The 12,155-nt window shown below is 42.1% G+C and overlaps 1 protein-coding gene and 1 non-coding gene across 2 annotated transcripts in view; both read right to left on the bottom strand.

Moving 5' to 3' along the window:
• DNAH14 (dynein axonemal heavy chain 14) overlaps positions 1-12,155 on the bottom strand; it is a 306,182-nt gene that overhangs the window by 229,417 nt on the left and 64,610 nt on the right. The window contains 2 exon segments of the mRNA XM_048504880.1: positions 2,917-3,107; positions 10,859-11,252. Of these exon segments, the coding sequence (XP_048360837.1) occupies positions 2,917-3,107; positions 10,859-11,252 (585 nt within the window).
• Positions 7,369-7,487, bottom strand: LOC125425674. Its single transcript, XR_007243433.1, has one exon. It is a non-coding gene; the product is annotated as a 5S ribosomal RNA (ribosomal RNA).

Raw genomic sequence — 12,155 nt, 5'->3', positions numbered from 1 at the left:
TCTTTTATAACACCTCATCAGTCTTTTCTGAAAATAGTGTGTCCCCCTCAAACGGCACATCCTCAACACGGTACTTGGTTTCATTTGGTCTCATTTGGCAAAGCGGTGGACCACAATGAAGAGTATTGTATCAGCACTCCTGCTGTAGCTATTGTACAGATGTTTCAATACATTGTCTACTTGCATTAATCTATGGAAAACTTCACCTGTTCAGGCGATCTATCCAACTGTTTCTTAACTTTATCCCACAATGTCAGTGGGTATTTAATCATGATGGTCATATAATTGAGAATGTGCAAACTTAGGGCTGCAGATGTATATACCTTGTGCCCCAGTGCATCTAACTTCCAGCCCTCCTTATTCAAAGGCATAGTGTGACAATGCTGCCCACTTCTCAGCTGCATCTCTTCAGTGATCAGCAATGAAGACAGAAGGTGAATTTCTGAAAACTTGCAATTCTTCTATCTCACTTCACAGCGATTTTCAAGTTTGCTAGGTGTAACTGGGGTAGATGATTGCATAGGCTACCTCTTGCATCACATTTCCAAGAATCCATCCAAGACAGAAAATGCTATGATACCTGCAGACTCAGCATAAAGATGAGATATTTTGTCCTTCAGTTTATGCACAGTTGCAGATGCATCAATGTACAGTTCATGAGCCAAGTGAATAGTTGCTCAGCATATAAACTTAAGTCATCTGATGGCGAACTTGCTGGTGCTTCTGCCAGTTTTTCATCTGGAGATGTCCCCAACACTTGATCCAAACCCTCCTTGGACCAGACAGCGCTCTCCTCTTCTACATCAGACTCAAACACTGGTGCCCAAAAGTCCCTTGCCAACCTGTCTCTACAGCTCAGGTAGCACTCCTCAGTTCCAACACAGCCATTGACTGCACCAATTGCTGCTGGTACACTGGCGACACCAGCAGCCAAAATAAATTCTGGCTTACAAGTGCACTCACATCCAAAGTCTTTTATAATACTGACTTTTCCCTCTGTTCTACTCTGTTCCTCTGTTCTGGCAGAGACCTCAGTTCCAAAGGCTCTTCTTCCAATGCAGATATTGCTGGTGACAGTGAACATACTGGTGATGTTCTAGTGTGTGAAGCTTCCCTAATCCATTCCTCCAAACTCACATCTCAGACTCCCTACTGTCTCTTTGCTTTTCTCTTTTGCTTTTGTTTCACCTTCTTAGCCGGCATTTCCAAGTTATGTTATGTTTGTTATGTTTATTAAATGTGTATACCGCCCTACCCCCAAAGGGCTCAGGGCAGTGAACAACACCTGCAGAGTAACTTTTTGGAACCAGTGCTGTCCTTTGTCTCTTATTAAACACCTCTGGGTCCTATTTTGAACCCACTGGAACCCAAACAGCTGACCTTTCAGAAGATACATTTGTTCTTTCCACCAATGTCTGCTTTACTGGCACATCAACAGCTGATGGCATTTTTTCATACAAGGCTGCCTTCAGTTTAAATGCTCTGTCTGCCCTGCACTTTGTAGTACATTGCAAGCATGTTGTGGTCCTCCCTCAAGAACAATGAACAAAGCGAGTGTTCATCAGTTCAGGTAATTTTTTAAGCAGGCCCTGCTGGACCTTAGCTACTGCTCTGCCGGCCACCACCTCCAACCAGAAGTGGGGAGAAACAGTTAACTCAATCACCTTTCTTCCATTCATAAAAAGTGATGCTTGAATTAACCTTCATTTGTTATAGCAAAGAAGGAATCCAAGGAGAGGGCATTGGTTTGTTAGTCTCACTCTAGTCGTTTTTGAGAGGGAATGTGCATGTGACAAATAGTCACTAGAGCACCCTTTAGTGTTGAAGCTTGAAAACTTCCCAGAAGCTATCGTGCATCAGATGCAATCCCAATGTGAGAGTGCACAGAAGACCAAAGATGAACAAACATTCTGACAGGCATACATCCAGGCCTTGACTTGTCAATATATCCTGTCTCCCTTGCTAAGCAAGGATTTTACTGAGTGACAAAATTCCATCTGAGTCAGAGGCAGAAAAAATATTCTGAGAGAGGCACAGAGAATCGATTGACAGTTCAAAATGGAAAGTTGTAGTAGACATCTGCCCATCAAGAGAGGTCTGCACAAAAAGAATTTTAATTCATCCTTAGTATCTTCAGGTGGGTCTTCTGATGTTTCAAATGTTTTTCCCTTACAGCTAATACATTTATTACATAGATTTGGCCCCATGATCTTAGAACCCATTGAGTCTGAGGAAGGGACAGACAAGATCCTACAACAATTGTTTTGATAAGGAAAAACAACACAGGAGAGAAAGCAGAAGACCCTCTTCCTGTCCTACAGTGCTCCAAGCCACACCAAGCAGTACAGCAGCTTTTAAGGCAAGTCCCTGATGGAAGTCTGACTGAGGGCTGGGTTGGGCAACAGGCCTCATGTAGTTAAAGCTATGACTGTTGCTTAGTCCCAAGATCCTGTTTACACTTAAGAGGTGTCTTTCCATTAGAAAGACTGCATAACCTTTGGAATCACAGTTCTTTCTGTCCACTTTCTCCACTAACTAGGGATGTGGCAAATGTGTCTATGAACACAAGTTCAAACATGAAATTTACCAAGTTTGGAGGTGTCAGTCAGGCAGAAGATGATCACCTAGCCTTTTAAATTTGTACCAAATAGTTGCAAATGCCTCCTGAACAGATACACACCATGCTTTTGCATAATTGAATGTGTGCAAAGATACCATTAATTCAAACTGGGTATTACTTCAACACTGAAGGGTAGGATTTTATTAACAAAAAATTATTTATGACTTGTTTATATGATTTGTGACTGGTATTCTCTATTTAAACAACAGCCTGACTCGATTAAATTCTCTCTGTTAAATACTCTATTTAAACAACTGCCTGCTGAGACACTTCTAAACCCTAAATTGCATACTTACATTAAGTTCCAGGATTTTATCCAGGGTTGTTTTTTTATCCCAAGTAACTGACTCTTCAATAAAATTCTTTATGATTTCCCAATGCCTAGGCTGAAGGCAGGGATTCCTTAAAGACATGATAACAGGCAAGAATTCTTTAAAAACCAACAATGATGTCTTCAGAGCAGGTAAAACGGTATTTTCAGGCAAGCCTTCAAAAATATAGAAATGTTATGAATACATTAAAATACAACTCAGTATATGTAACTAACTCAAAGCTCATCTTATGACACAAAATACTGTTTTGCTTTTATAAGCATATTCAACATTCACTATTTATTGAAAGCATCTTGCCTTTTCATCAAAAAAAATCTGGACTCTTCATGTAGGTTTTCAAATATTTTTTAAAAACTAGATTCCCGATTTTATATTGAGCATAATATGTTACTCTTAATTACAACTTTGTTGATGTTATATTCTATTCTCCACAGCTATATGAATGCTACTTATAAAGTTGTACTTATGGATTGATGCTTTCTCCATATGATAACAAAGAATAGGTGCATATGTGTGTCCTCTCGCTCTTAAACACCAGAACTACTGATTGGGCACTTAATTTGGAACAATAAGCTAATATGGCAAATATGGTTGCACTTATTTGTAACTGATGTTCTTCAAGGATCTCCTTTGTAGGCATACGCTGGGACTATGTATGCATGGGACTGCTGCTGAAGATGTTTTTTCAGTTCAAAACCACTAGGAGGTACAGGATGTCAGGCCATTACAGGAGCTTCTGCCTAAACACTCATGTTTTCCAACGCCACTGTGCTTCCTTCCCTCAGTTCCTCCTGAACTGCCAGAGCAGGTATAAACTTGAAAACCTCACAAGGAATGCTCACAGCAGGGCACGAGGAAGAAAATGTGTGCCTGCAAAGAAGATCCTCAGTGAACATCAGTTACAGGTTAAGTGCAGCCCTGCTTTCATCTTCGGTCTTCTGTGCTGTCCCATACTGCGATTTTACCAAGTTACTCACTAGGAGGAGGGGATTATGTTCTCCTCAATTACTGAAAAGAAAATGAAGGACTGCTTTGCGCATCTGTATTTCATTTGTGTCTTGCAAATCTAAGGCATAATGTCTTATGAAGCTGTCTGCTATAAAGCAGGTTATGGCTTTATATATCTCCAACAAGAAACCCCACTGAAGAATGCTGTTGAAGACTCTTGTAATCTGCCATTCCGAGGGGAAGAAAAACAGACATTGAGACTGTACACAGAGTGATACCCCCACCAAAAAAAAGACAGGACTCAGTGATCCAGGATTATAGTGGACCAAACATAAGAAGACAGTGACAAATGGTCAAGGAATGGACATTGTCAGATCTATGGTCATGTGACTTATTTCTCCTTATATGGGTGATCTCTAGCGCATCCTCGAGAGCACCATGTCTTGCCTTCTGTTCTAGAAGGAACATTTCCCTTGTTAACTAAGATTGGATGGGGATCTATAATGGGAAGTTCAGTATTAGTATGGTTTATCATGAGAAAATTGACCATAATGACATGGAAAATACCTTTGTTTAAAGGTTGACATACACTACGAAGAAAAACCCAAAGACTTGGCATTGAGACAATTTTTCCTGATCCTATTTAGAATCGTGTCCATCTCATCACTAAAGAAGGTCTTGCTTTCAAAGGGAAGGTCTTCAACTATATATATAGTGTCAGGGGGTGAAGAAGAGCCATGCAACCAAGCATGTCTCCGCAGTATGATTGCAGAGGTTATAGCCTGGCTGTTGACAACATGTTGTAAAATCTTCAACTCTATTTAAAATCTAACCAAAAATTGGACCATCCCCAAGCTCTGACTCATCTAAGCTATTGTCCACTGTATTGTTCTCTCCTGAGAATAGGAACTCCTCTTTGTCCAGGAAGATTGCCTCTCTTAACATTGCCAGAAAGTCAATTTTTGCTATATCTAGCCTGCCCAAACAAAGACCCCTTGCCCAGTGTTCTCCAGATTACCTTTGGTTCAGTCATGCTGTGTGCCTGTTGTCACCCCTTCTTTTCTGCATCCAAAGCAGGCATTGGATTTTGCCTCCTTAGACCTTCCTTTTCTAGATCTTGTAATTATCACCCATCCCACAATGATCTATCCTATTCCAAACCTATTCCAAACCTACAACATAGACTTTTTCTCTTTGTGTGTGTATATTTTTTGTCAGACTACATGTGTAATGTTTATTATTTCCATTCAACATTAAAATTGTTAAAACTTCACTAACATCTGGTTTCCTGTGGATTTCTAAGGGCATAAACCAGTAGAGGTCCCCATGGCACATACTTTTACAGCACAAAGTCTGTCCTAACTAGTTCTTGATCCTAAAATGGGACAGATTCCACTAATTTGGATAACAATGGTCTTGACTTTAAGCCCTTGCTGCTGTTTGATGGCAGTAGAGAAATCACAAAAACACCACCTCCAAAAAAGAGAGAGGACTGCTGAAAAAAATAGGAGAGGGTGTCTTTGGATAACAGAATTGAGGACTGACAAGGACATTGGAGTTCATAACTGAAGACAACTATGATGGAGACAAGGAGAGCGGGAACTTCAACATGAACACCTGGACTATGACCACAACTAAGACAGATACTTAGACAGGTAGGTGACTTGGATTCTTAATGTTGAGGGGATGGATGATAGGGAAAGTGTTGTACTTACCTTAACTGTTGTTCATCAAGTGTCCTTCTGTGCTGGCACACATGGGACTCTGTGCAGGCACATGTGCTAGCCTGCCATGGAGAGTATGACAAGATTCTGTGAAGCTCTAAATTATGAGTGCCCTCCCCTCACTGCCAATGACATTGAAGGAGCCTTTTAGCATTTAATCATATGACAGAGGGGAGAGGTAGCACTCCACCTTTGGTTCTCTTTCCACAGCCACACATCTTTTGCATCATTGATAAACAGGTACACACAGCAGGAAAGGAGTGCCTGGACAGCAGACCACTTTGTGCCTGGACAGCAAACCACTTAATGAAAAACCGTTACAGCTAAGTGCAATGCTGTTTTTCATCTTCGTGGTCTTGCTGCGCAGTCAAACATGGGAGAGTAGCAAATTAGTGTTTTTAAAGAGGTGCATGTGCCTCAACTTATTTAAACGATGATTGCAGAACTGCTCTCCCTACAGCTGCCTCTGTCTGAGAATCCATGTTCATGGCATATTGCTGGATAAATGGTGGCAACCAGGTGGCTGCATTACAGTCATCCAGGAGATCTACCCTGTCAGAGAATACAGCTGACAATGCCTGTGGCCTGGTAGAATATGCTTTGACCAGGAAAGAATCATTGTCTTTTGCTGATATACAGACCCTCTGAACAGCCTTAGACACCCATTGTAAAGGAACTGCCTTGCCTTTGTTTTGACCGATGAAACCCATGAACAGATTATTGTCAATTTTAATTGGGGCTATAAAATAATAAAGCTCTTCTAATATCTGAAGCATGTAGTACCCTTTCTACTTCAGAAGATGGCTGGCAAAAAAATACTGGCAGCACAATATCCTGGATGAAATGAAATTGGGATATAACCTTAGGCAGATGTTCTAAGTTAGGACATAGGACCACCTTATCATTGTGAAATTTTGTAAAGTGGGGAATCATATTTCAATGCCCACAAATCTCCTACCATTCTGGCAGAAGTTATAGCTACCAGAAAAACATTTTTATTTATTTATTTATATTTATTTCCTTAAGCTTTTATACCGCCCCATCCCCGAGGGGCTCTGGGCGGTGTACAACATAGGGATAACAATGTAGGATAATTAAAACATTTTAAAAGCAGCGATAAAACCATAAAGCTATTTCTAATAGATAAACCATAAACCCAATAAAGTAAATGGCGTTCAACAGTCTATTTTAAAAGCTCCCTCCCCTCCCATAAAGGGGAGGGGTGGCGTCCAGCATACTGATTATAAGTTCCCTCCCCCCCCCAAAAGGGAGGAATGAAAGGAGTGAAAGGAGTGAAAGGTCACATTTTGCCATTGGTTGAAATGGCTTCCCATCAGTTGTGATAGGACCAGGGAAATGCTCCATTTTGGGATATGAGGCTCCATGAGAGGAAACATGCTATTGAGTCCTTTTGGCAAAGAGTGAGAAGATAAAGATCTAGCATCTACACCAACATAGAACATAGAAATAGCCATTAAGTGCAGTTTAATTCATGAATTTTCAAGACCACTATCCTTCAGAGTCAACAAGTAGTCAAATACATTTGAAATGTCACCCGTCTCTGAATTAATGCTTATCATTGCTTACTTTAGCCCATTTCATACTTTAAGAACATCTGGTAAGTTTCCATGCAAACAATAAAATTTCGGAGACTCTTTCAGACTGCTGGTTCAGAGGTGAATAAATTACTCTACCAAATGAAGTGATAGTACATTGAGGTGGTGCAATGGATCTATATGGAGCAGGTCTACAGCACCCGGTATTCCCAGGCGGTCGCCCATCCAAGTACTAACCAGGCCCGACTCTGCTTAGCTTCCGAGATCAGACGAGATCGGGTGTGTTCAGCGTAGTATGGCAGTAGGCTTGTAGCAGGTCCTTGTGAGGTGGAAACTACCAATACTGTTGCTTGGATAGTCTCCAAAGAGTTGGCACCAGGACCTTTTTGTCCAAAATGGGGCCACTTCAATGCATGATAGCCTGACTTCCTAGACCTGCCCTGGAGCAGTAATGAGGACATCTGGAGTTTTCTGCAGAGGCAAAAAGGTCTGTGGCCAGTGTGTCCCACCGCTGAAACACTGGCTGCCAGTGGCGTAGAGTCCATGAGACGGGGGGGGGGGGGCAATGCCCTGAGCGGAACAGCAGCAGAGGCGTGGCCGGGCCATCAAGGGGGCATGGTGGGGGTGTTCTGGGGCAGGAGCGGGGTGGGGGTGACTGACGCCACTACAGGGGTGCAGGGCAGTTTCCCCTTGCTCTGCCTTTGCTGGCTGCAAATAGCTCCAGCTGAAGGCCTACTTGAGATCATCCCTCAAATCCTTGCTCAGACCATCAGCAATGGAGCTGTTCTTTCCCACTACATGAATAGCCAAAAGATGGATTTGATTGTCTACTACCCATCTTCAGAAAAAGGAGGCTACCTTACAAAGGGCAACAGACCCCATGCCCCTGATGAGGCCAATGGAGTATGGATCCTTTTCAATGACTTAGTCAAGGGACTATCACTTGAAGAAAGGGACTTTTCCCAAAGACCACTTCAGCCTTGAAATTCATTTGTGTCTGACTTTGGGTGGGGGTGGGAGTTAGGAGATGACAAGTTGGACAAGTCTTGGAGTCATGGGTCTCACTCATGACTCTTAGGTATTTTAGTGCCACACTTTGCACACTTTTAAAATAAAGCCATCATCCAAAGAGAAGAAAATTTAAAGGGTAGGTTGGAATGTTTAATGAAGCAGGTTCTCAAGAGAGTAGTCGAAGTAGGCCAGGTAAGTCAATGAAACAGGGAGACAAAGAGAGTCCAAACCAGAGGATTGTACAAGAGAGCAGTCAAACAGCCCAAAGTCACAGCCAGTTCAGGATCAGGCAAGCAGGTTGCAGGGAGTAGGAGCACACTCCAAACTTTCACAGAGTTCGTTGCTTTCACAGAGGCAGTGTACTGAGCTTCTGTTTTATGCCTGAGAGTTGGCTGTTTCAGGTGTAATCAGGATCATCAGCTGAGCTGAGTGTCAATAGCTGACATCTGGCTACCCTCAGACTCTTCCTTTTTTCTTGTGTGTCTTCTCTCACTTGCCTGCAACTCCTTTCTAAGGGTTGGGGAGAGTCTGGTGGACTGGGAACAGCAGCAGGTTCTGAGGACCCAGAATCAGGAGGAGTGGGAGGTGTTAGACCACCACGATCTGAGCTGCTTATCTGTTCTGTTCTGGTTTCAGCTCTGTCAACAGCAACAGAATCAATAGCTGACACTAATGACTCATTAGAGGCTTCCTCCATCAGAGCCATTCCCAGCTACTTTCATGTCAGGGTTGGAGAAGGTCAGAACATCTGGCACTGAAGACAAGACAATGAATTTTTAGATTTATGTCTGTATTTGATATTCTTCTTTGTGGCTCCATAGATAAACACATGTCCAGCAAAGTCCAGCAGAGTCCATGGAACACTATAGTTTTTAGACAGATCTCCCCCTCTTCATCTATTAAAAGATTAGAAAAGGCATACTGATAAAGTTTGGAAGAGAAGCCCTTTTTCCTCTGGTTGGGGAAAGGAGGAGTAGGTTAGGTCACTGGAGGCATGTCTGCAGCTGGTTGCTGGTTCTATGTACTGCTGCCTTTCACCCTGAGAAATTGGGCTTAGATGAGTTCTGGCTTGACACTCCAACATAGGTCCCACCCTACCAAGGGTTTGAAACTGCTGCTGGAGTTTTGGCCATTTGGCAAACTCCCTGGGATACAGCTGAGGCAAGATGGTCTCTGCAATTGTTCCTTCACTGGCATGGGTAATCCTATTTTGGGATGGAGTTTCAGATTTTTCCACTCTTTTAAGGTGTGCAGGGTAGCCATGCCTGAAGTGGTGGAAAACTGCTCTCAGAGGAGTTGAATTCCCTCTCAGTTTCAAGACATGACCACAACCTCTAACACCCTCCTACTTGGAATGAAGGAAGAAAGAGAAAAAGGAAAGAAAATAAGAAAAATGGCTGTAGGTCTGGAGTCTGCTCAGCTCTGTAATGCAAGATACACAGCATCCTGCCTCATAGTCAGACAGGACTGAATGGGATTAGAAGGGAAATATCTTTACTGGCAATGAGGGGGACTTCACCACATTCCTAGACAGCTGATTTCACTGTTGCACAATTCGAACAGTAAAAGATTTTTCCTAACACCCAGTCAGAACCTTTCTTCCCATAATTTATACCCATTATTGCATGCCCTATCCTCTACTGCCAATAGAAACAGCTCAGTGGTGGGATTCAAATAATTTAACAACCGGTTCCGGTGGTGGGATGCAAATAATTTAACAACTTGTTTACAAGCAACATTTTAACTGGTTCTGCCAAAGTGGTGTGAACCTGCTGAATCACACCACTGGAACAGCTACCTGTTCTCAACTGACAGTCCTTCAAATATTCAAAGAGAGCAATTATGCATTCCCTCAATCTCCTCTTCTCCAGAGTAAACACAGAAAACAAAGCTCACTATCCTGCCTGTATCCAGGGGGAAATAATTTCCCTGTAATTTAGTTTGCATCACTTCAGGAACCAAGGGCAGGGGGGCTTACCTTCTCTTTGTTTCTGACATTGGTTCATACGTCCCCACTAGGCCTCTGCGCTATGCAGAGGCTAATTTGTTGAAGGCTCCTGGCCCCTTGATGATACAACTGGCCTCAACCTGGGCCAGGGCTTTACTATCTTGGCCCTTGCCTTGTAGAACACTCTGTCTCCTGCCGTCAGGGCCCTGTGGGACCTTGAGCAGTTCTGCAGGGCCTGCAAAACAGAACTGTTCCACCGGGCTTTTGGGGAAGCCGGTTGTTGATATGCCATCCTCTACATGCTGTTATAGTGGGCAGTGAAACATCATTATGTCCAATTCTCCAGGGTAGAGGGGTAGGCTATACATAAAGCCGCTATCTTGATTTGATTTGCTTGTTCTATTTCTTGTTCTGGTTTATGGTTTTAAATCTTTAATTGTAAATTACGTTTTTAATGGTATTTTATGTGCTATTGTACACCACCCAGAGCCCTTTGGGGGTGGGCGGTACAATAAATTCAATAAATAATAATAATAATCACTGTTTTTCAGTGCCATTAAAACATTTAACCAACATATCAAGCCTAGCCATTTTCAGAGTTGAACTGAAGCCAAAATAGTTATTATTTATATTAAGTGATCTGAAAATCAAATTTGTACTCTTCAAAGGAAACTTGTTTATTTCAAGTTAGTTAGTATTATAATTCTCCATGTTTTTACCTTTTTCTAAAATATGTATAATGTGAATGAATCTGTTAACTTCTTTTTGAATAAAGTCTACATCAAGATTCCAAAAAATAGTGTTTTTCCACTTAAAGAAAAGCTTAGTCCATTCTTCCTGTGAATTCCATAACAACTGGCGTAATCCCAGTTCACCCTCAATTTCAGACAGTTCAGCATTCACCCTTTGAGTATCTCCAGATTGATTTTGTTGTGAAAGCTTCTCCAGTGACACTGATTTCATGTCAGCAATAGAAAAGTCAAAAATTTCTCGGTAATGTGCATAATTTACAATTTTTTCACGAATAGCTTCATCTTCTGCGATGAGGCTTTGGATCATCTCTTTTGCTGTCTTGACCCATGTTTCACTGAGAAGAAGAACAGGGTTTCTCACCTAGGTAAGAAAAAAAATGTACAAACTGTATTTCTTTCACAAAACTGGACCAGAACTGTCCTGACATAGATATCTATTGTGGTGTATGCATGTGGCTTCAATAAGCAACAGAATGGTATAAGGATTTGTGTGCATTCTGCATAAAAAGAGTACTTAACTGTAAAAACAGAAATGCTTACCTGTAACTGTTTGTTCATTGAGTAGTCCTCCATACATTCATATAGATGGATGCTACACTTGTGTAGAAGCCAATATTTGAAAATTTCTCAATTTATAAAAAAGCACAAAAATCCCCTTCTTGTTGATGTAAAAACACACTACACATACTTGAATGGGAGAAGCTGTGTGTCTCACACTTTGTTCCATCCAGACCTGAGTCAGCTGAGCTTTGAGAAGGAACAAGAAATAGAGCTGCTGGCGTGCTGATTGAGGAGGATGACTGTGCTGATTGGGAAGAGAATGTCTGGGCCTGATTGCTGGCCCGGCTTCTGCTGTTGAGTATTGAACTGTAAGGCTCCTCCTGGTCAGAGGCAGACCTGAGTCAGCTGGATTTTAAGAAAGAGTGCTGCTGAAGTGATGCTTGCAGCAGATTGAGGAAAGCAACTGTGCTGAATGTGCAGGTTCTGTTTGACCGAGGCTGATTGCTGGCCCTGCCCTCTGCTGTTAAGCATTGAACTGTAAGGCTTCTTCTCACCAGAGGGGGACTTGAGTCAACTGGGCTTTGAGGACCAAGAAAGAGAGCTGGTGGAGTGGTGCACTTTTTTGGCCTTTCCTAAACTGATAGGAAATATTAGTTGAGGTTACAGTGTGAGAGGACAGTGTTTCAGGGTGTGTGAATGTTTCTAGCTTGCTGGAGAATGGTGTCTATTTGATGCAGTTTGTTTGAATTCGTTTCTTGTACAT

Source organism: Sphaerodactylus townsendi, linkage group LG01, assembly GCF_021028975.2.
Source record: "Sphaerodactylus townsendi isolate TG3544 linkage group LG01, MPM_Stown_v2.3, whole genome shotgun sequence".
NCBI classification, from domain to species: Eukaryota; Metazoa; Chordata; class Lepidosauria; order Squamata; family Sphaerodactylidae; genus Sphaerodactylus; species Sphaerodactylus townsendi.
The sequence above is the reverse complement of the archived record's forward strand: the minus strand, read 5'-3'. Positions and strand labels throughout refer to the sequence as shown.